This window comes from Cherax quadricarinatus, chromosome 25, assembly GCF_038502225.1.
Source record: "Cherax quadricarinatus isolate ZL_2023a chromosome 25, ASM3850222v1, whole genome shotgun sequence".
NCBI classification, from domain to species: domain Eukaryota; kingdom Metazoa; phylum Arthropoda; class Malacostraca; order Decapoda; family Parastacidae; genus Cherax; species Cherax quadricarinatus.
In genome coordinates, this window is record NC_091316.1 from 35,494,302 (window position 1) to 35,518,836 (window position 24,535).

Consider the following 24,535-nt stretch of genomic DNA (forward strand, 5'->3'; position numbering starts at 1 on the left):
GGATGCACTCTCTTCAGGCTCAGAAGAGGAGATAGAGGAAGTACCTACTTCATTAATCAAGGAAATCTTTGCCAAGTGGATGGACGTCAAAAACTTTGCAGAGAAGTACCACTCCAACAAATCCCAAACAAGCCATAATAGCATTGTCTGGAATGATTACACCCCTCAAGGGAGGTTCCTTGATGCTGGTGAGGGGCTCTTGATCTAGGGAATTGGATCTGTGCTCCAGTTCCCTGAATTGAGCCTGAATACCTTCCATCCCCCCACATGCGCTGTATAATCCTACGGGTTTAGTGCTCCCATAATTATAATAATAATAATAATAATAATAATAATGGAGTGACCAGACTATGTCACATTTCCAAAACATCCTGAGGAGAAGGCAGAAGCAAAGTTCTTTGGACCTGGTGAGCTTCAACCAGGTCGAAATAGGGAAAAGAGGCAGAAAAGAGAAGGGGACTCTCCTTCCAAACAATAACATTTCCTCCTCCCTTCTCAGCACTATCCTCGTAGGCACTCGACTCTTTTCAGCAAAATAAAGTGAGGTTAAATTTGCATTTATTTCATCTAATTCTTTTGTTTTTACATATTTTAGTATTAAGCAGTGTTTAAATTTTTTTTACAACCCCATCATTGTATAATATGCCAATAACAATAGGATTTTTTTTCATGGGAACGGATTAATCATTTTCCCTATACAATGGAACCTCGGCTTATGAACGCCCCAATATGGGAACTTTTCAGGATACGAACCGTTATTCGGTCGATTTTTTGCTTCTGGATACGAACGAAATTTGAAGATGTGGACTTCCTCCTCAAGGGAGGTTCCTTAAATGAATAAATAAATAAATAAATAAAATATTTATTTCTCTGCAAAGGTTACAATGTGTGTTTACATATAACATGATTGGAGCAAAGACAGCCACTATCATGCCGAGGCATTTCTGGCAGACTTAACCTAATACTTATAGACTACTTAAGTCTAGACAGGTGAAAAGCAGTGGTTACCAATGTTTTGCTGATGGTGGTGCCAACTACTGGCAGCCTTTTGAAGTTTCTCACTGTACTGTTGTTGTTATTATTATTATTATTGTTGTTATTATTATTATTAGTAGTAGTAGTAGTGCATACATGGTGAGGGGCTCTTGATCTATGGAATTTTATCTGTGCTCCAGTTCCCTAAATTAAGCCTGAATCAATATAATAATAATACGTATATAATAATAATGTTCTATAATAATCATTATAATAATAGACGGACAACAGTTTTGGTAATCCCGCACCTCCTCCTAACTTCCAAACTACGAATTCTCTGCATTATATTCACGCCGCACATTGCCCTCAGACATGACATCTCCACTGCCTCCAGCCTTCTCCTCGCTGCAACATTCATCACCCATGCTTCACACCCATATAAGAGCGTTGGTAAAACTATACTCTCATACATTCCCCTCTTTGCCTCCAAGGACAAAGTTCTTTGTCTCCACAGACTCCTAAGTGCACCACTCACCCTTTTCCCCTCATCAATTCTATGATTCACCTCATCTTTCATAGACCCATCCGCTGACACGTCCAATCCCAAATATCTGAATACATTCACCTCCTCCATACTCTCTCCTTCCAATCTGATCCAATCTTTCATCACCTAATCTTTTTGTTATCCTCATAACCTTATTCTTTCCTGTATTCACTTTTAATTTTCTTCTTTTGCATACCCTACCAAATTCATCCACCAATCTCTGCAACTTCTCTTCAGAATCTCCCAAGAGCACAGTGTCATCAGCAAAGAGCAACTGTGAGAAGTCCCACTTTATGTGTGATTCTTTATCTTTTAACTCCATGCCTATTGCCAAGAGGATTTGTTAGTTAAAAATAGGAGAGGAGAGTTATTAAATGGAGAGTTAGAGGTATTGGGAAGATGGAAGGAATATTTTGAGGAATTGTTAAATGTTGATGAAGATAGGGAAGCTGTGATTTCGTGTATGGGGCAAGGAGGAATAACATCTTGTAGGAGTGAGGAAGAGCCAGTTGTGAGTGTGGGGGAAGTTTGTGAGGCAGTAGGTAAAATGAAAGGGGGTAAGGCAGCCGGGATTGATAGGATAAAGATAGAAATGTTAAAAGCAGGTGGGGATATAATTTTGGAGCAGTTGGTGCAATTATTTAATAAATGTATGGAAGAGGGTAAGGTACCTAGAGATTGGCAGAGAGCATAAATTATAGGGGGATAAGTCTGTTGAGTATACCTGGTAAAGTGTATGGTAGAGTTATTATTGAAAGAATTAAGAGTAGACGGAGAATAGGATAGCAGATGAACAAGGAGGCTTTAGGAAAGGTAGGGGGTGTGTGGACCAGGTGTTTACAGTGAAACATATAATTTATTATTTATTATCACACTGGCCGATTCCCACCAAGGCAGGGTGGCCCGAAAAAGAAAAACTTTCACCATCATTCACTCCATCACTGTCTTGCCAGAAGGGTGCTTTACACTACAGTTTTTAAACTGCAACATTAACACCCCTCCTTCAGAGTGCAGGCACTGTACTTCCCATCTCCAGGACTCAAGTCCGGCCTGCTGGTTTCCCTGAACCCCTTCATAAATGTTACTTTGCTCACACTCCAACAGCACGTCAAGTATTAAAAACCATTTGTCTCCATTCACTCCTATCAAACACGCTCACGCATGCCTGCTGGAAGTCCAAGCCCCTCGCACACAAAACCTCCTTTACCCCCTCTCTCCAACCTTTCCTAGGCCGACCCCTACCCCGCCTTCCTTCCACTACAGACTGATACACTCTTGAAGTCATTCTGTTTCGCTTCATTCTCTCTACATGTCCGAACCACCTCAACAACCCTTCCTCAGCCCTCTGGACAACAGTTTTGGTAATCCCGCACCTCCTCCTAACTTCCAAACTACGAATTCTCTGCATTATATTCACACCACACATTGCCCTCAGACATGACATCTCCACTGCCTCCAGCCTTCTCCTCGCTGCAACATTCATCACCCATGCTTCACACCCATATAAGAGCGTTGGTAAAACTATACTCTCATACATTGAACAGTATTTAGATAAGGCTAAAGAGGTTTCTGTCGCATTTATGGATTTGGAAAAGGCGTATGACAGGGTGGATAGGGGGAGCAATGTGGCAGATGTTGCAGGTGTATGGTGTAGGAGGTAGGTTACTGAAAGCAGTGAAGAGTTTTTACGAGGATAGTGAGGCTCAAGTTAGAGTATGTAGGAAAGAGGGAGATTATTTCCCAGTAAAAGTAGGCCTTAGACAAGGATGTGTGATGTCACCGTGGTTGTTTAATATATTTATAGATGGGGTTGTAAGAGAAGTAAATGCGAGGGTCTTGGCAAGAGGCGTGGAGTTAAAAGATAAAGAATCACACATAAAGTGGGAGTTGTCACAGTTGCTCTTTGCTGATGACACTGTGCTCTTGGGAGATTCTGAAGAGAATTGCAGAGGTTGGTGGATGAATTTGGTTGGTATGCAAAAGAAGAAAATTAAAAGTAAATACAGGAAAGAGTAAGGTTATGAGGATAACAAAAAGATTAGGTGATGAAAGATTGGATATCAGATTGGAGGGAGAGAGTATGGAGGAGGTGAATGTATTCAGATATTTGGGAGTGGACGTGTCAGCGGATGGGTCTATGAAAGATGAGGTGAATCATAGAACTGATGAGGGGAAAAGGGTGAGCAGTGCACTTAGGAGTCTGTGGAGACAAAGAACTTTGTCCTTGGAGGCAAAGAGGGGAATGTATGAGAGTATAGTTTTACCAACGCTCTTATATGGGTGTGAAGCACGGGTGATGAATGTTGCAGAGAGGAGAAGGCTGGAGGCAGTGGAGATGTCATGTCTAAGGGCAATGTGTGGTGTGAATATAATGCAGAGAATTCGTAGTTTGGAAGTTAGGAGGAGGTGCGGGATTACCAAAACTGTTGTCCAGAGGGCTGAAGAAGGGTTGTTGAGGTGGTTCGGACATGTAGAGAGAATGAAGCGAAACGGAATGACTTCAAGAGTGTATCAGTCTGTAGTGGAAGGAAGGCAGGGTAAGGGTCGGCCTAGGAAAGGTTGGAGGGAGGGGGTAAGGAGGTTTTTTGTGCGAGGGGCTTGGACTTCCAGCGGGCATGCGTGAGCGTGTTTGATAGGAGTGAATGGAGACAAATGGTTTTTAATACTTGACGTGCTGTTGGAGTGCGAGCAAAGTAACATTTATGAAAGGATTCAGGGAAACCAGCAGGCCAAACTTGAGTCCTGGAGATGAGAAGTACAGTGCCTGCACTCTGAAGGAGGGGTGTTAATGTTGCAGTTTAAAAACTGTAGTGTAAAGCACCCTTCTGGCAAGACAGTGATGGAGTGAATGATGGTGAAAGTTTTTCTTTTTTGGGCCACCCTGCCTTGGTGGGAATCAGCCAGTGTGTTAATAAAAAATGAAATATTCATTCAACAGCTGTCAATGTATAGCCCAGAAAACTTGTAAACACAATGGTAATCATTCACTCAACAGCTGTCTTGCAAGTGTACAGACACCACAGTTTAAATGAACCTCTGAACTGCAACATCCCTATTTACTGTCCTGGTAAATATCTCAACCTGGGTCTTAATCCAATTCTCTCCCACTCAATGGTTCACTGGAGCACATTGCCAGAAAATACAAACTGCGTAATTAAACCTCAGTTTCTGCAATGTTTCACTAACACAAATATTATGACAATGAACAAGATATTACAAAGATCCCAAATGAAATAAGTCACTGTCTTCTCTGGGTTATCCTGGCTAATTTACACACCTATTGCTAGGTATGATAATTATACTTAAGTCTACCTGTCCCTAAATAAACTTACTTTCTCAGCATTGTGGAAGAAACTCATAATATTTACAGAATGCTTTATGTACTAGATCATTCAGCAGTCTTCTCCATAACAAAGTACTATACATACACTCATTCATATTAATACTCAAACTTGTCAGTAATAAAGTATATGCACAATAAAACACCCAACCCTCAAAAATACAAACATTTACACTAGCAAGCTTCTGGTAATTATAAAAATCACATCTTAGGCAAAATGATCTCAGTGCAGTGGAACACTGTAAATTAACATTAATAGCCATCTTACTTGAGCTTAATCTGTGTAGGGCCATCATGTTTTGCAATGGCTTTTAGATGATCCCATGATTCTTTACAGTCGACCTCAATCTTGGCAATGTTATTAGACAGCTCCTCGAAGTCCACGTTTGATGCACGGGTGATTGAGCCAATCTACATAAAAAAAATTTAAGAGGTTAATTGGCACTCAATGTCTAAGACAGTGGTTCCCAACCTTTTTTGCATCGTGCCCCACCTTGACACCTCAAAAAATCTCACATGTCCCCTGATATAAAAATAAATTTTGATGTTAAATTAGACACTTCTTCATCTAAAACTTTATTTGTACCCCCATTCCCAGACACTTCAACAGAGAGAAACTGTACATGAAATACGTCTTTGCCTGAGATAACAGCTATAGCTAGTAAGACTTATTTAACGTGAAATACTTCAGAATCGGGGAAATTGGTTCCGTGACTCAACCATGTAGTGATGGCTGGCAGATATGTTTTTCTTTTTAGGTTGCTCTGCTTCCATGCGAGATGAACAGTACATAAAAATAAAGGCAAATTACAAAATATATCATCTAAAGAATAGCAATACAGTCAATATCATAAGAAGACATTGAAAGCACTTACCTCCGAATAAAGATCTGATGAATATGAACATTTTTCAATAACCATGTGACACAGATGGTGAAGCAGTGAATGTTTATGAACGGTATCCTTCACCTCCGGCACTTTGGACAAGTACTCAATTTGGAAGCCTCGACATTCTGTGCCATTAAGGAAGTTACCAATGGAGAGAAGAACAGATAACATTATCTTGAAAGTGCGATTCTTTTGAAGGTCTTCTGTGCTTTGCTTCAAGTCCATCAAGGGTTCTGCCACCTCCTATTGGAAACAGACAGGAAATTTTATTGAGCAAGAGTCTGACTGATCACTGTCACCATCAACACTCAAGTTTCAAACAATTTTTTTTTTTTTTATTTTGTGGCCCAAATATAATGTAGTTTCTTCTTTTAACAAACTGGCCATATCCCACCAAGGTAGGGTGGCCCAAAAAGAGAAACTAGAGTTTCTCTAGTTTCTACTGTTTCTCTAGTTTCTAATGTTAAAAAGAGAAACTAGAGTTTCTCTTTTTAACATTAGTAATATATACAGGAGAAGGAGTTACTAGCCCCTTGTTCCTGGTATTTTAGTCGTCTCTTATGACATGCATGGCTTACGGAGGAAGAATTCTGTTTCACTTCTCCATGGAGATAAGAGGAAATAAACAAGAACTAGTAAGAAAATAGAAGAAACCCAGAGGGGTGTGTATATATAAGCTTGTACATGTAGCAAGAGACATACTTGAAACCTTGCCTGTTTATGAGACAGAAAAGACACCAGTAATACTACCATCATGTAAAACAATTACAGGTTTCCGAATTACACTCACTTGGCAGGACGATAGTACCTCCCTGCGTGGTTGCTGTCTACCAACCTACTACCACAGGACAGTAGTACCTTCCTGAGTGGTTGCTGTCTACCAGCCTACTAACACTGGAGAGTAGTACCTCTGTGGGCAGTTGTTGTCTACCAACCTACTACCACAGGATGGTAGTACCTCCCTGGGTGGTTGCTGTCTACCAACCTACTACCACATGACAATAGTACCTCCCTGGGTGGTTGCTGTCTACCAACCTACTACCATAGGATGGTAGGACCTCTGTGGGTGGTTGCTGTCTACCAACCTACTACCACAGGATGGTAGTACCTCCCTGAGTGGTTGCTGTGTACCAACCTACTACCACAGGATGGTAGTACTTCCCTGGGTAGTTGCTGTCTACCAACCTACTACCACAAGACGGTAGTACCTCCCTGGGTGGTTGCTGTCTACCAACCTACTACCACAGGATGGTAGTACCTCTGTGGGTGGTTGCTGTCTACCAACCTACTACCACAGGATGGTAGCACCTCCCTGGGTGGTTGCTGTCTACCAACCTACTACTACAGGATGGTAGTACCTCCCTGGGTGGTTGCTATCTACCAACGTACTACCACAGGACGATAGTACCTCTGTGGGTGGTTGCTGTCTACCAGCCTACTACCACAGGACGGTAGTACGTCCCTAGGTGGTTGCTGTCTATCAACCTACTACCACAGGATGGTAGTACCTCCGTGGGTGGTTGCTGTTTACCAACCTACTACCACAGGATGTTAGTACCTCCGTGGGTGGTTGCTGTCTACTAACCTACTACCACAGGACGGTAGTACCTCCATGGGTGGTTGCTGTCTACCAACCTACTACCACAAGATGGTAGTACCTCCCTGGGTGGTTGCTGTCTACCAACCTACTACCACAAGACGATAGTACCTCCCTGGGTGGTTGCTGTCTACCAACCTACCTAAAATATTGTAGTTTATATGTAACAAAACATTGCTAGGCACAAAAAAAGTCACTAATGCAATTCAGGCAGACTAATTGGAATGTTCAAAGACTTAAGAATTGGAGTATTAAGTAGAGTTTCTTATGGCGTGAAGAAGCATTTCCATGCATCAGTATTATTATATTCATGGAAAGTGCTAAACCCACAAGGTTCATTCAGTGGAACATGGCAGAGGTGAACAAGATTTCAGAACAGAAGGAGGAGGAGGAGGTGTTGAGGGAAGGACATGAACAGAATGGGTGGGTAAGTAAGGGAAAATGCTGTTAAAAAATTCTGCAATAAAGGTGAAAGTCTCAGAGAACAACACAGGCAAAGCAACCATGTCAATCATCAGCTAAATGTCGCAGCAAATTCTGATGAAAGGGAGAAAAATTACCCTGTTTCTGTTATTACCTTTTCCATATTCTCATAGTCTAGTTTAAAGATCCAGAGTTTTAATCTGGCAGGAAGTTCAGATATGGACGACAGCATCATCAGAAACTGTTCTGCTGACCCCAGAGAAAGTTCAGGGTTGCAAATGGCAGCTTCTTGAATCTTGTGCTTCTCTTCTGGTGTTGGTAACATCGTAGTCAATAATTTCTGTAAGATAACAAAATTAATTATTCAGTGCAAAACACTGTCACTTGTAGGTCCTAGAGTATACCTGGAGGGGGTTTTGAAGATCAACGCCCCAATGGCCCGGTCTATGACCAGGTCTCATGGTGGACCAGGGCCTGATCAAGCAGGCTGTTACTGCTGGCAGCACAGAGACTGACGTAGGAACCACAGCCTGGTTGGTCAGGTACTGACTTTAGGTACCTGTCCAGTGTCTTCTTCAAGACAGCCAGGGGTTTCTTATTCAGATAGGATCTCGTGACCAATAGAAATATAATAGGCCTAATTATTATTAACAAAGTCTAGAATAAATCATTAAATTATTAAGAGGACTTACAAGCTATCTAAATAGTGTGCAGGTGTACAAGTATATAGGTGGACAGGTGTACAAGTGTACAGGTGCACAAGTGTACAGGTGCACAAGTGTACAGGTGTACAAGTGTACAAGTGCACAAGTGTACAAGTATACAAATGTAATAAACATCCACATTCATCAATGAGGTTTAAACTGACTACACTAAAGAAGAGATGAAGATGTTGGTGTTGGAAAGTTCATCTGAACTGTGGTGTCAGCTCACTTCTGGCAAGACAGTGACAGAATGAATGATGGTGAATGTGCTTCCTATTTGTTGTGGTGAGTCACCACTACCTTGGTGAGAGATGGCTGGTGTGTTGGCAAGACAGTGACAGAGAACGATGGTAAATGTGCTTCCTTTCTGTTGTGGTAAGTCACCGCTACCTTGGTAAGAGATGGCTGGTGTGTTGAACAAAGAAAAAGAAGTCCAAGTCATTAATAATTCCTTCATTAACTGGAATACCAGAAATGTGATTCATTTGTTAACTGGAACATCACTAATATAACTACAGTATTTTGTTAAATGGAACAACAGCAATGCAAGCCTAGTCCAATAAATGTCTCCTGGAGTTTAACCCCACCAAGTGTAAAGTCATAAAGTTTGGTGAAGGACAAATAGATGGAGTGGCCAGTGGCCTGGTGGCAAAAGTTCTCATTTCACATGGTGAGCGTCCAGGTTTGATTCCCGGTGAGGGTTGAAACATTGGGCAAGTTTCCTTACACAGGCTGTCTATGTTCACCCATCAGTGAATATAATGCAGAGAATTCGTAGTTTGGAAGTTAGGAGGAGGTGCGCGATTACCAAAACTGTTGTCCAGAGGGCTGAGGAAGGGTTGTTGAGGTGGTTCGGACATGTAGAGAGAATGGAGCGAAACAGAATGACTTCAAGAGTGTATCAGTCTGTAGTGGAAGGAAGGCGAGGCAGGGGTTGGCCTAAGAAAGGTTGGAGGGAGGGGGTAAAGGAGGTTTTGTATGCGAGGGGCTTGGACTTCCAGCAGGCATGCGTGAGCGTGTTTGATAGGAGTGGAGACAAATGGTTTTTAATACTTGACGTGCTGTTGGAGTGTGAGCAAAGTAACATTTATGAAGGGGTTCAGGGAAACCGGCAGGCCGGACTTGAGTCCTGGAGATGGGAAGTACAGTGCCTGCACTCTGAAGGAGGGGTGTTGATGTTGCAGTTTAAAAACTGTAGTGTAAAGCACCCTTCTGGCAAGACAGTGATGGAGTGAGTGATGGTGAAAGTTTTTCTTTTTTCGGGCCACCTTGCCTTGGTGGGAATCGGCCAGTGTGTTAATAAAAAAAAAAAAGGCAAAATACCGTGACTGAAACAATACACAACTAATCCGATGTAATTAATGGTCCACATCGGACCAAAATGTTGTCATAAGTTTTTTTCTCCTATGTGTGGGTTGTGTAATGAATATATATTTATCATTATTAATATGTCTATCTACTCCAATCTACTCCCTGACTACTTTACAAAAGAAAGCCCTACTAACAGGCTTGTCTAAGATGTACACTAAGTGGAAAAGAGCTGGGATAATTTGACCATTGGGATGTTTTGGATACATTCATAAAAAGTCATGATACCAACATTATCAAATACAGTAAGGCCCCGCTTTACGGCGTTTCGCCTTACGGCGTTCCGCTAATACAGCAATGTCAAATTATGACCAAAATTTGCTATATGGCAAGCGGTCTTTCAAATACGGTGCCCCCATCCGGTTTGTTTACATTTTCTGTGACCACATCTATTATGTCAGGAAACTTTCCAAAATTTCAAGTGTTTTTAAGTTACTGCATATTTTATATATACTCTGATAATTATACTTAGGTGTACCTGTACCTAAATATACTTACACACTGTGCTGGTGTGCAGGTACACATTAAAATCGCTAAGTCTCTCTCTACTCATGACGCCAATACTACGTAATAATAATCACTCTTGGGGACATTAAATGTCTTATTTTACATCAATATAGGCATTTTCATTAATCCATCTATGATATTTTCCTCAAAATTATATATGAAACCCATTACATAGCATATAAACATGATACATACACTCAGAATAAAAATTGATGTAAATATGAGATTTGTTTACAAAGCAGCTGTGTAGGTAGTGTCGGAAGAATTACGTTTTCTCTAGTCAAACTGGGGGATAACTGTAGAAAAATATTCTTTTCGTATGCCTTTATATATAGCAATTCACGACCCTTGTGGGTTTAGTGCTTTTTATAATAATAATAATAATAATAATAATAATAATAATAATAATAATAATAATAATAATATTATTATTATTATTATTATTATAATTAATATTAATAATAATAATAATATTATTATTATTATTATTATTATTATTAATACAGTGGACCCTCGACCAACGATATTAATCCGTTCCTGAGAGCTCATCGTTAATCGAAATTATCGTTAGTCGAGTTAATTTTCCCCACAAGAAATAATGGAAATCAAATTAATCCGTTCCTGACACCCCAATGTATTGAAAAAAAAAATTTACCACATGAAATATTAATTTTAATACACACAAACTGAAGAAGACATGCACAGTTACATGACACTTACCCTTATTGAAGATCTGGTGATGACTGATGGGATGGGAGGAGGGGAGAGTGTTGATGGTGTTAGTGTTTAGAAGGGGAATCCCCTTCCATTAGGACTTGAGGTGGCAAGTCCTTTTCCGGGGTTACTTTAATTCTTTTAATGCCACTAGGACCAGCTTGAGAGTCACTGGACCTCTGTCGCACAACATATCTCTCCATAGAAGTCTGTACTTCCCGTTCCTTTATGACATTCCTAAAGTGTTTCACAACATTGTCAGTGTACAGGTTGCCAACATGGCTTGCAGTAGCTGTGTCAGGGTGATTTTCATCAAAAAAGGTTTGCACTTTAAGCCACATTGAACACATTTCCTTAATGTTTGAAGTAGGCAACTTCTTCAATTTCTCTATCCCCTCCTCTGAAGCAGTTTCCTCTGGTGTGGCCTCTTGCTGTTGAAGATGATCTAGCAGCTCATCAGTGGTTAGTTCTTCATTGTCCTCCTCCACCAACTCTTCCACATCCTCCCCACTACCCTCCAACCCCAAGGACTTCCCCAATGCCTCAATGGATTCCTCAACTGGCATAGGATTCTCAGGGTTAGCCTCAAACCCTTCAAAATCCCTTTTGGCTACACATTCTGGCCACAGTTTTTTCAATTATATCACATAAATGTTAAACCTAAAACCCAATCTAACTTTATTATTTTTTAAATACACTACCTAACAGAATACTCCATTCTACTGAATGTACAACAATGCATACAACCATATGACCTGTCTTTGTAATACTCACTTGTGCTTTATAGTAATCTGTTTACATTAAAGTTTTATCACCGATGTCATCATTGCTTAGTTCATCTTAAGTTAATTTTAAGCCAGCCCGTAATGCTATGCATAGTATAAGTGGCTTTGGCATACTGCTCTTTTCTGTATTTTTTGTACCTCTGTATGTGTGCACAAATTTTTAAATAAATAAATAAATAAATAAATAAAAAAGCAGAGTTCAAGGTCCTCTTAGTCACTTCCTCCCAAGCCTTACCTATAATGTTTACACAATTGAGGATGCTAAAGTGATCTTTCCAAAACTCTCTTAGAGTCAACTGAGTTTCTGAGGTCACTAAAATGCACCTTTCAAACAGAGCTTTTGTGTACAGTTTCTTGAAGTTTGCAATGATCTGCTGGTCCATGGGCTGCAGGAGAGGAGTGGTATTAGGAGGCAAGAACTTCACCTTAATGAAGCTCATGTCCACAGAAAGTTGCTTTGCCAAGTCTGAAGGATGACCAGGAGCATTGTTTAATACCAGGAGGCACTTAAGGTCCAATTTATTTTCCAGGAGGTAATTTTTCACAGTGGGGGCAAATGCATGGTGTAACCAGTTATAGAAAAAGTCCCTAGTGACCCATGCCTTACTGTTTGCCCTCCACAGCACACACAAATTAGCCTTGAGGACATTGTTTTTCCTGAACACTGGGAGTTTCAGAGTGATACACCAATAAAGGCTTCACTTTGCAATCACCACTAGCATTGGCACACATCAACAGAGTAAGCCTGTCTTTCATAGGCTTATGTCCTGGGAGTGCCTTTTCCTCCTGAGTAATGTAGGTCCTGCTTGGCATTTTCTTCCAAAACAGGCCTGTTTTGTCACAATTAAACACTTGTTCAGGTTTCAGTCCTTCACTGTCTATGTACTCCTTGAATTCCTGCACATATTTTTCAGCTGCTTTGTGGTCTGAACTGGCAGCCTCATCATGCCTTATCACACTGTGTATGCCACTACAATTCTTAAATCTCTCAAACCAACCTTTGCTGGCCTTAAATTCACTCACATCACCACTAGTTGCTGGCATTTTTTTAATTAAATCGTCATGCAACTTCCTAGCCTTTTCACATATGATCGCTTGAGAGATGCTATCTCCTGCTATCTGTTTTTTGCTTATCCACACCAATAACAGTCTCTCAACATCTTCTATCACTTGCGATCTCAGTTTCGAAAACATAGTTGTACCTTTGGCAAGAACAGCTTCCTTGATTGCCATTTTCTTGCCCACAATAGTAGCGATGGTTGATTGGGGTTTTGTGTACAACCTGGCCAGCTCGGAGACACGTACTCCACTTTCATACTTAGCAATGATCTCTTTCTTCATATCCATAGTAATTCTCACCCTTTTTGCTGGAGGGTTGGCACTAGAAGCTTTCTTGGGGCCCATGGTGACTTATTTTGCAGGTGCAATCACTAAAAACGCTGTGATAATATGAAATGTTCCGATTGTATGTTTGGATGGGACCGCGGTGGCTGGCTGGCTTGTAAACACTGGCACCCACGGGACAAGTGAGGCGCGCTCAGGCCACAAGTGGACGCGTCTCGAACAGAACAAATAGCGTTGGTCGGGTTTTTTAGCACTAATTGAGGCAAAATTTTTGCGTTAAAATGCATCGCTAGTCGGATTTAACGTTAGACGATGCCAACGTTGGTCGAGGGTCAACTGTATTATTATCTTCATTCACTCTAAAAATGGTGTGTTGCTGTTTGTCTATTCTGAACTAACTTGTACAACTTGTACACAATGTAAGAATATTTGTATTGTAAGGTAATTATTATAATAACAAAATATTGAGGTAAATGTTTTACAAACTTTTACAAATGAACGTGAATGAACTAAAAGTAGACACATATTATTACGCATTTATTTTGCCTGACCAAGTGATCGCCCACTACCTGTTCAGTTTGTATTCTTACATTGTCTCAACTCTGTATCTCGTTCTCTCTCTCGTTTACTCTTTCGTTAACTAGTTGGCTCTCAATGACAATGGCGTCTAAGGTTAGCTGTAATAAAAAGAGAAGTCGTAAGCCTCTTGCTTTAAGTGCCAAGTTAGAGGATGATGGTGTTCCATTCTGATTTTCTTCAATAAACACCCTGCCACTCACCTCTCACACATTAATATTAATATTTTAAGGTAAGTAATAAGTGTACTCTGTGTGTATCTTACCTTTTATTGTGTTTTTAATGCCTATTTATATTGCTAATTTAATATAAGTTAGTGTAAACTTTTTGCCTGGCATTTATTGCATATTTTATGTGTGCTCTGATAATAATACTTGTGGACCTGTGTGGTAGCCGGGTGGAGGGATAACATTACATTTTCTCTGCTCAGCCATCAGAGAAAACGTGCATGAATCTGCATTTGGCCCAGCCACTCCCCCACTCTGCTTTTGTTTAAAATTTTCGGCATGAATTATTCATTACTTCTACCTTCATTTATGATGGCGTCTAAAGGTAGTTGTTAGAAATGATTAAATTCAGTGAACAGGGTATGTCGATGTTAATAATATGGCTCTGGGCCACAGTGTAGGTAGCCGGTAGGTGTAGCCCAGGCAGGCTACACCTACCGGCTACCTACACTGACTTCCTACAGATAAATACTACTCACCTCTCTTCCTATTTAATTAAGGTTACACATATTTTAAGGTAAATAATGAGTGTACTGTATGTGTATTTTACCTCTCTGAGATGTTTTAAATATCGTATAATAAGTATGAGATGGGGAGCCAGGGCTACCTACACCTGGGCTACCTGCACCTGACTTCCTACAAATAAGTACTACTCACCTCTCTCCCTACATTAATTATACAAATACTTTAAGATAAGTAATGAATTTACTGTGAATGTATTTTACTTTGTGTGTTTTTAATGCCTAGCTCTATTACTAACCTAATATAATTTAGTGTAAACTTGTTGTCTGGCATTTATATGCATTTATAAATGGAAAAAATGGCATTCTGCCTTCCGGTGATGTCTGCTTTCCGGTGACAGCCTGGAACCTACCCCGCCATATAAGTGGGGCCCTACTGTAAAAAGTCACAATTCCATGGCTGGAACAATTCACAAATAACCTGCACATAGGAGAGGAACCTCATGATGACCCTTTGGTCCATTCTTGACCACTGTCGAGTTGTAACTTGACAATGGTCCAGCGGTCCAAATTCAAATTTTTATTTCTTTTATACGTGGGAAAAAGATAAAGTAGTTTACATGTAAAAAAAAACATTGTTAGGCAAAAAAGAAAGCCATTAGTAAGCAAATGCACTTGGTTGTTATAGTGGTGGTCTCGTAGGTGTGGGTTATTTATGACCTGTGTTTTTCAGAGTCAACAAGAAAGTACATTGGTTGAAGGTGTCCTACTGCCAGGAATAAGGACATAGATATATATAGCAGAAAAAGATTTTACTGAGACAACATTTCAGTATAGGAACAACTTTTCTCCATGGAGAAGTGGAGAAGAATCCTGTAAGCCATGCACGTTGTAAGAGGCGACTGAAATGCCAGGATTAAAGGGCTAGTAACCCCTTCTCCCATATAAATTACTATGTGTAAAAAGAAGAAAAACTTCAGTTTTCTTCTTTTTTGGGTCATCCTGCCTTGGCAGGAGATGGTCGGTGTGTATAAAAAACAGATAAGAGCTTTATCAAGTTATAGAGACCTGGGAAAAAAAGCTCTGCTATGACTGAAATATTATCCAAATTAACCCTTTGACTGTCGCGGTCGTATATGTACGTCATGGGAGATACCGTGTTTGACGTATCTATACGCATAAATTCTAGCGGCTTCAAATCAAGCGGGAGAGGGCTGGTAGGCCTACACGAGAGAGAATGGGTCTCAGTGGTCGGTGTGCACCCTGTGAAAAAAATCTGGGACTCAGCGGTGCATTGTGGGAACGCCATCTTGGTAGTCCATTTTCACCATGCCTCGCGGTAAGAAGTTCCTCACTCCTCGGCGGATTGGAGGTCTTTTGTTCCCAAGTGATAGCTCAAACAGTGATGATAGTGTCAGTGAAAGTGAATTCCCTGGTTTTGAAGCGGGTGTGACCGAGAAAATTACCCAGGATAACATAATTAGTGATGAAAACCCAGATGACCCACAACCATCCACCTCTGGTGCTAGGCCGGCTCGTTCATATTCACCTGTACCAGGACGAAAGAGGAAACTATTTGCCCGTGTACAAGACTCAGATGTGAGCAGTGCAAGTGATAGTGATAGTGATTTCAAGGTTATTGAAAGCACTTCTAGTTGTGACAGTGAGGGTGAATATTCCCCAGTGAAACGGCAGTATATACGACGTCGCATGCGGTCTGGTAGTGTGCCATATGCTCTTCCAAGAGGAAGGAGTACATCTCGGAGCACATCCCGTGTGTGGAGAAATTTTCTCCAGGAGGGGGGTATCAGCCCCCTTCAGCCCTCTCAGCCCTGAGGGGCCACTAGAAGGGGCGAGCGTCTTGTTTACTGCTAGAGTGAGTAATTGATCACAGATGCCGTATGCGTGGTCAAATGACCTCTGCTCCTTGCAGTCCAGTGTTGCAAAGTGTATTTTTATAAGAGACAGTGCATCTCTTACTTTAGCAGGACAATTAAGGAAAATCCTACTCCCACTTTATTACCATAGTAAAGATAGTGCATTGTTGTCTATGATTAAGACAGCAAGAAACAAACATTCTGCTTTGCTTCATCGAGGAGGTGACAAGGATGCAAGGTACTAGGTCAGCGTTTTTTTTTTTGTGCTGGGGGCAGTGACTGCATGGAGCGCTGTAGCGTCTGGCAGACTAACTTTGACTCTACTACGAGACACTGACGCCAGGATAACCAGCAAAGGACACTGATCTGTGCGTTAGTGTGAATAAAGTGTCTCACAAAACACAATAAACTCTTAAGAGAAGTGTGATCAGCTTCTCTTGTGATACATTGTGAACAATAAAGACAAATCTTGTGGAACATAGTGTACCAGTGTGTGTTTCCTAGACAATGGAAGACGTGGACATCCAAGGACACTTCAGCTTCTATCAAGTCACCGATATCTGTCGAAGGTGTTGAGAACACCATAGCTCACGCTACAAAGAGCAAGGTATGTTACGAATTTCTTGTAGATCGGGGGATTGCGCAATTCTTGAGTCACAAGGAGTTTGTAATCAACCTATAATCGGCAGTAAGGTGTGGACTTTTGAGTCCAAACAAGTAAGTATTCGTCAGCCATCATCGAATGAAATATGCTGACATAACACCCCCTAGGGGTAATTTATACTTACAAATTGTATCTCTTGACAGCCCACTGTTGTGATGGTTTCGACAGCTTCTAGACCTCGTCTGCAGGGGCGGCTGTGTAGACGATTTGCTGTCATTTATCAGCTAAGTGTTCATTATATATATATATATATATATATAATAAACACAGCAGGTAAGGCCAAAATCTCAACAGAGTTTTGGTCGTGCTCGAACCGGATAAAGACCACACTGTGGTCCAAATATGTTGTACTACAGTGTACAAATAACCTATGAGCCAAGGTCCTTCGAAAAAAGCTGTAAAACTAGTGTTTTACAATATAAATCAGTATAAATGAGTCCCTCCAGACTCAATCACAGAGAATGGGCAGCCAAAAGAAAATGGGCGCTCACCCAGCGTTCACCCAACGAAAACGGGAGCTGGGTGACTCACCCAACAAGAAGACGGGGGATGGTATCCTGCACCCTCCATCAACTGCTCCAATCACGAAATCGCTGATTAATACAACAGCAACCCAAGTGATGATGTTTGTCTGAGTGTATATATACACAGTGTTTATAATGTTTATAGACAGAAATTAAGAGACAAGATTGTGTTAAAGTTTGTTTCTTATAAATCTACCTGTTATATTAAAGGAACTTATATATAAAGTGTAAGCTTTCAAATATATATTAACAGTGAAATTTATATATGTGTAAGTAATATTCACATGTGATTACAGTTATACAGTGACATTTATAGTGTATAGTGAATGAAGTGTATAACATCATTATTTACGATTAATCATCATGGTCAGGCTGACACAGCAAACAAGTCATAAACACCAGACACATGTACCCTGTACCCTTCATGGTCATTAACCCTGAGGTTAAGCTTAGTGGGTCAGTAGTGTCTGACTCGATTATTGCTGACTTAAGCATAACAAAAACTCAGCTGTCTATAGCAGTACAGTGTTTTTGAAACACTCTAAGTGTGGTGCTAGAATTTTCAGTATACCATTAAAATGGCTTGTTTGAAAACTCAGTTTCAGTCTTTACAGACTAAGATTACACAATTGGAAAATCTAATTTCAGTCTGTCTAGGATTAACTCAAGATACAAACATAGATTTTGATGATCTTGAGGTCAAGTTTGGATTATTTACACAGCGTCTGGAAATAATTAATTCAGACTATACACATTATGAAAATAAATTTCTTGAATCAGATCCATCTGAAGATGAAATTAAAAATGTTTGGATACTTTTAGTGATCAACAATTAAGGTGGACAGGAGTACAGGCTATCTGCCATAAAACTCTGTCACAGAGACCTACTACTAGTGGTCAAACACCTGTTACACCTGTAACAACAACAAGTGTCCCATTACCAAGCTTACCTACATTGTCATTACCTATTTTCCAAGGTCATAATTATGAAGAATTCATTAGTGGTTTTCAATCCATAGTAAATTCACGAACTGACATAGATGAGATTGCTAAGTTTAATTATCTTAAATGTCTTGTGAAGGGAGAACCCTATGAACTGATTAAGTCATTTCCGGTGGTTAAGGGTAATTATCAAATAGCCTTACGTGTCTTAGCAGACAATTACTTCGATGCTGACAAGGCTAGAGTTAGACATGCAGTCTTAATATCAAGCTTGAAGCCACCCAAACATTGTTTTTCAGACTTACAGGCATTTAGAATTACATTAGACAATAGTCTCAGATCTCTAGATGCTAAATATGACCTAAGACAATGTGATTGGTTTATCAGTGGTATTGTACAAGATAAGTTGTCACCACAAACTATTGAACGATTAAATATTATGTTCAATAAACGCTATTTCACTTGTGAGGAAATTAGCAATGGTTTACAAACAATAGTTTCATGCATGCAAGCAACGAGACAAGATGAAAAATCCACAAATCCAGTGGATAATAAACCTTCAACTCAGTATAAAAAGAGTATACCTACTCCCACTAAACCACATAATGGGAAATCCCATATAGGCATTTATCAAGCTGTGAATACAATAGACAGTAAACAGACTGTCACACATAAACGTACTCCAAAATGTGTACTTTGTGATGGAACACATTGGGCACAGTATTGTATTCAATACACATCAATGGAGGCACGTAAACAACGTGTTCATCAGCTGAAAAGATGCATCAAGTGTTTAGGTGAACACCAGGGAGGAAAATGCTCACTGAAGAAGTGTTTTAAATGCAAGGGTATGCATCATACAGCATTATGCCCAAATACTTTTGCTGAACAGCAGCAGACTTCCACAGAATAAGGAAGTCAACAAGCAACAGCATTAAATGTGAGAGATAAGTTTAAAGCAACTGCTCTCCCGATAGCTCGAGTTGAGTTATCTAATAAATTACACAAAACCAATATGCTAACACTATTTGATCAAGGCTCACAAAGGTCCTTCATAAGAAGATCAGTGTTGCAGAAACTGAATAAACAACCCTATGCCAAAATACAGTTAGATATAGCTGGTTTTTTCCACAATTCTGGTAAACAGACATATGACCTAGCCAGAATCACTGTTGGTCTAGGAAACAGGAAAAAGACAGTAGAAGCTGTGGTAGTAGATGATTTGCCTAAGTCTGTGCAGATCCAGGGATTAAAAGAAACAGTTGCAGCACTGAAAGCAGCTAAGGTCAAGTTAGCCTGTCCTGACATACAGACGGACACAATTAGTCCAATTGATTTAATCATTGGAAGTGATTATTATCACTGTTTTGTGCAAAATATAGTAAGTAAACATGATGTTCACTTGCTGAAAACAGCAGGAGGCCACATGATATGTGGTCCCATTCCCTCTCAAAGTGGGAAAGAAGCTGATATTGATTCAGTGGAAAATGTACTAGTTACGAGAATAACCGCTGATCATGTACCACAGCAAAAATTATCATTACTGGAAGAAATGAATGAACCAGTTGATAAGTTGTGGGATTTAGATGCGATAGGTATTGATGTAAATAAACCAAGCCCACAAGAGTCTCAGACTTATAACCAATATTTGGACACTGTCAAATATAAAGATGGACAGTATTGGGTTAGGTTACCATGGAAGTTAAATCCACCACATCTGCCTAGCAATTATCGCATGGCTTTCGGACAAATGAAAGCACAAATACATGAGCTCAGGAAGAATCCAGAGCTACTGACTGTCTATGATAATATCATACAAGAACAGTTGGACAATAAATTCATTGAGGAAATAGTCGAAGATAAGTTGAAGACAAACGCTCATTATCTCCCGCACCATGGAGTCAGAAAAGATTCTGAAACCACTCCACTACGTGTTGTATATAATTGCAGCGCACGTGCAAATAAAGATGTAGCAAGTCTTAATGACTGTCTGATGACCGGACCCTCACTAACTGAGAAGCTTGGAGACGTGCTTATGAAATTTCGCACAAACTCATATGCCTACACGGCTGATATTTCCAAAGCTTTCTTAAGAGTAGGACTACAAGAAATAGATAGAGATTATACTCGATTCTTGTGGCCTGAAAATCCACATGATCCTCAAAGTCCTGTGAAAACTTATCATTTCAAATCAGTATTATTTGGTGCAACATCCTCTCCATTCTTACTAGAAGCTACTCTAAATACACATTTGAAGAAATCTGAAAGTCCCTTCAAAGAAGTCTTAAAGAAAAGTTTCTATGTGGACAATCTTCAAGGTACTGTGAATAAAGAGGAAGATTTGAAATCCTTATTCAGAGAAGCTAACAAGGAGATGAAAGAAGCAAATATGCCTCTAAGGATGTGGAATACAAATTCAAAGCAATTAAGGGAACTTATCAAAGAAGATTTCCCTGAAACTGAAATTCCTGATTGCAACAATATGCTGGGACTTAATTGGAACACACAGGAAGATACTTTGAGTCTCAAAAGGATAAACAATAAATCATGCAGTACACTCACTAAACGTAGTTTACTGTCAGAGGTATCACAATGTTTTGATCCTCTAGGACTCGTCTCACCAATTACCATAAAGGGTAAAATGCTTATGCAAGATGCATGGAAACTCAAAATTGGATGGGATGAGAACTTACCTCTAGAAATGAGTCAAGCATGGGATGAAATATCCAGGGAGTTTAAACAACTTCATCAAATTAAATTTCCCAGACAAATAGGTCAAGAGGGAAACAAGTACACATTACATGTGTTCTGTGATGCGTCAACCAGAGGTTATGGCGCTGTAGCTTACATGAGTAATGCTGAAGGAAGTACACTAATTACTTCAAAGGCCAGGGTAGCACCCTTGAAGGTCAGAACAGTACCACAATTGGAACTGACAGCACTCTATGTAGGTACAAAATTAGCTGTCTATCTCAACAAAGTACTTGATCATCTCACTATTGAGAAAACCGTGATCTGGAGTGATAATGAAGCAGTTCTCCAGTGGTTAAGAAATAATAAGAGTAAGCTAGTCTATGTACAGAACAGAGTAGCAGAAATAAAAGAGATGCAGAGAGATTATCTCTTTCTCCACGTCTCTACCCAAGAGAATCCAGCTGACATGTTGTCACGTGGTGTCCCACTCAAGAAATTTGTGGATAATAAATTATGGCTCCACGGACCGAACTGGCTCTCTAATGAAAATAACTGGCCTCAGCAAAAAGCTCACATTATGCCAGAAGAAACAGTCTGCTTGAACACAGCAGAAATAAGTTGTGTAAATACTGCAGACACAACAGAAATAGTCATTGATGGATCTAAATACTCATCTTTGGGTAAACTCTTAAGAGTTACAGCTCTTGTCTTTAAATTCATTAAAGGAATTAAACCTGATTATGAATGTCTTGAACCCATTAAATACTGGGTGAAACTAATACAGAAAGACGTTTTCTCTACAGAATATAAATTTCTAGAAACACAAGATAAATCCCCAAAGAAACCTGTTATGATTAATTCTTTAGGACTTTATCTCGACTCAGAAAAGATTATAAGATGTCGAGGAAGAATTCATAATTCCTCACTACCTAAAGAAGCCATACATCCAATATTGATCCCCAAGAATCATTGGCTAACAAAACTGATTGTGCAAAACGCCCACAGTAACGTGTTACATGGTGGGGTAGCTGACACACTTTGTCATATACGACAATCCTACTGGATACCTCAAGGTCGACAAAGTGTGAAAAAACAAATAAAGGACTGTATTACTTGTCGTCACTACGATATGCGAGTATGTCAGTATCCAGGTCCACCTCCATATCCCTCTGAAAGAGTTTGTCATGTCACTCCATTTGAGGTGACAGGTGTAGATTACACTGGACCAATAATTTTAACCAAAACAGTTGACAAAGTTCCCATCAAGGTGTACATCTGTTTGTTCACTTGTGCTACAACTAGAGCAGTACATCTAGAAGTAGCCACTGACATGTCTGCTGAAACCTTTATCAAATTATTCAGAAGGTTTGCAGCCAGAAGGGCATGTCCCAGACTGATGATTTCAGATAATGCAACGAACTTTGTTGCTGGTGCTGCTTATATAAGCAAGATCTTTGATCAGCCAGAAGTACAACAGATGCTGAATCAACGCAGATGTCGTTGGAGATACATTCCTCCTAAATCTCCATGGCACGGCGGATTTTATGAAAGAATGATCGGCATTGTAAAGCGTTGTTTAAGGAAGACTCTTCATCGTCAGAGAATAGACTTAGAAGAATTCCGTACAGTTGTGACTGAAATAGAAAATAGAGTCAACAACAGACCTCTAACTTATGTTACCGATGATCTGGACAATTTAGAAGTGTTAAGTCCATCTAATTTACTCCATGGCAGAAGGCTCGAACCTGTTCCTCCCATGAATGATAAAGAAATCATAGAGGATCCTACTTATTTCGAACCTGAGCAACTCAGACGTAAATTCAAACACCTTAATAAAGTGATTGAACGTTGGGAGAAAATTTGGCGAGAAGACTATCTCACCTCATTGAGAGAACACTTCTATGGAGCAGGTATTCATGAAAATCATAAGTCCTTAAGACCTGGTGACATAGTGATTATCGACAATGATGGTCCGAGGTCCCAATGGCCACTTGGAAAAATTGTGACCATATATCCTGATGCAAATGGAATCATCAGGACAGTTGATGTTTTGAGCAAAGGTGTAGTGAATAAGCGGACAATAAATAAACTAGTGCCGTTAGAATTACACAGTGTTGAAAACAAAATTAGTGATTCTCCAGAAACCACACAGACTAAAGCTGTTCAGAAAAGACAAGCAGCAGTGGTGGCGAGTGAGAAAATTAAATTAATGTTAAGTGATGAATAGTTCACCTGCAGCGAACCTCCGCCGCCCCCCAGTGTGGAGAAATTTTCTCCAGGAGGGGGTATCAGCCCCCTTCAGCCCCCTTCAGCCCTCTCAGCCCTGAGGGGCCACTAGAAGGGGCGAGCGTCTTGTTTACTGCTAGAGTGAGTAATTGATCGCAGATGCGGTATGCGTGGTCAAATGACCTCTGCTCCTTGCAGTCCAGTGTTGCAAAGTGTATTTTTATAAGAGACAGTGCATCTCTTACTTTAGCAGGACAATTAAGGAAAATCCTACTCCCACTTTATTACCATAGTAAAGATAGTGCATTGTTGTCTATGATTAAGACAGCAAGAAACAAACATTCTGCTTTGCTTCATCGAGGAGGTGACAAGGATGCAAGGTACTAGGTCAGCGGTTTTTTTTTTTGTGCTGGGGGCAGTGACTGCATGGAGCGCTGTAGCATCTGGCAGACTAACTTTGACTCTACTACGAGACACTGACGCCAGGATAACCAGCAAAGGACACTGATCTGTGCGTTAGTGTGAATAAAGTGTCTCACAAAACACAATAAACTCTTAAGAGAAGTGTGATCAGCTTCTCTTGTGATACATTGTGAACAATAAAGACAAATCTTGTGGAACATAGTGTACCAGTGTGCGTTTCCTAGACAATGGAAGACGTGGACATCCAAGGACACTTCAGCTTCTATCAAGTCACCGATATCTGTCGAAGGTGTTGAGAACACCATAGCTCACGCTACAAAGAGCAAGGTATGTTACGAATTTCTTGTAGATCGGGGGATTGCGCAATTCTTGAGTCACAAGGAGTTTGTAATCAACCTATAATCGGCAGTAAGGTGTGGACTTTTGAGTCCAAACAAGTAAGTATTCGTCAGCCATCATCGAATGAAATATGCTGACATAACACCCCCTAGGGGTAATTTATACTTACAAATTGTATCTCTTGACAGCCCACTGTTGTGATGGTTTCGACAGCTTCTAGACCTCGTCTGCAGGGGCGGCTGTGTAGACGATTTGCTGTCATTTATCAGCTAAGTGTTCATTATATATATATATAATAAACACAGCAGGTAAGGCCAAAATCTCAACACCGTGGCCCTACACCACGTCCTGATAGTGAAGATGACGATATTGTTACGATGGGTATAAATGATGT

The 24,535-nt window shown here is 40.2% G+C and overlaps 1 protein-coding gene across 1 annotated transcript in view; it reads right to left on the minus strand.

The window, feature by feature from the left end:
- The window catches only part of LOC128697310 (FH1/FH2 domain-containing protein 3-like), a 59,258-nt gene that overhangs the window by 7,453 nt on the left and 27,270 nt on the right, over positions 1–24,535 (minus strand). Inside the window, exons 3-5 of the mRNA XM_070088711.1 lie at positions 7,921–8,106; positions 5,735–5,989; positions 5,128–5,270 (exon numbers count right to left, since the gene is read on the minus strand). Of these exons, the coding sequence (XP_069944812.1) occupies positions 5,128–5,270; positions 5,735–5,989; positions 7,921–8,106 (584 nt within the window). The remainder of the gene's footprint in view (positions 1–5,127; positions 5,271–5,734; positions 5,990–7,920; positions 8,107–24,535) is intronic.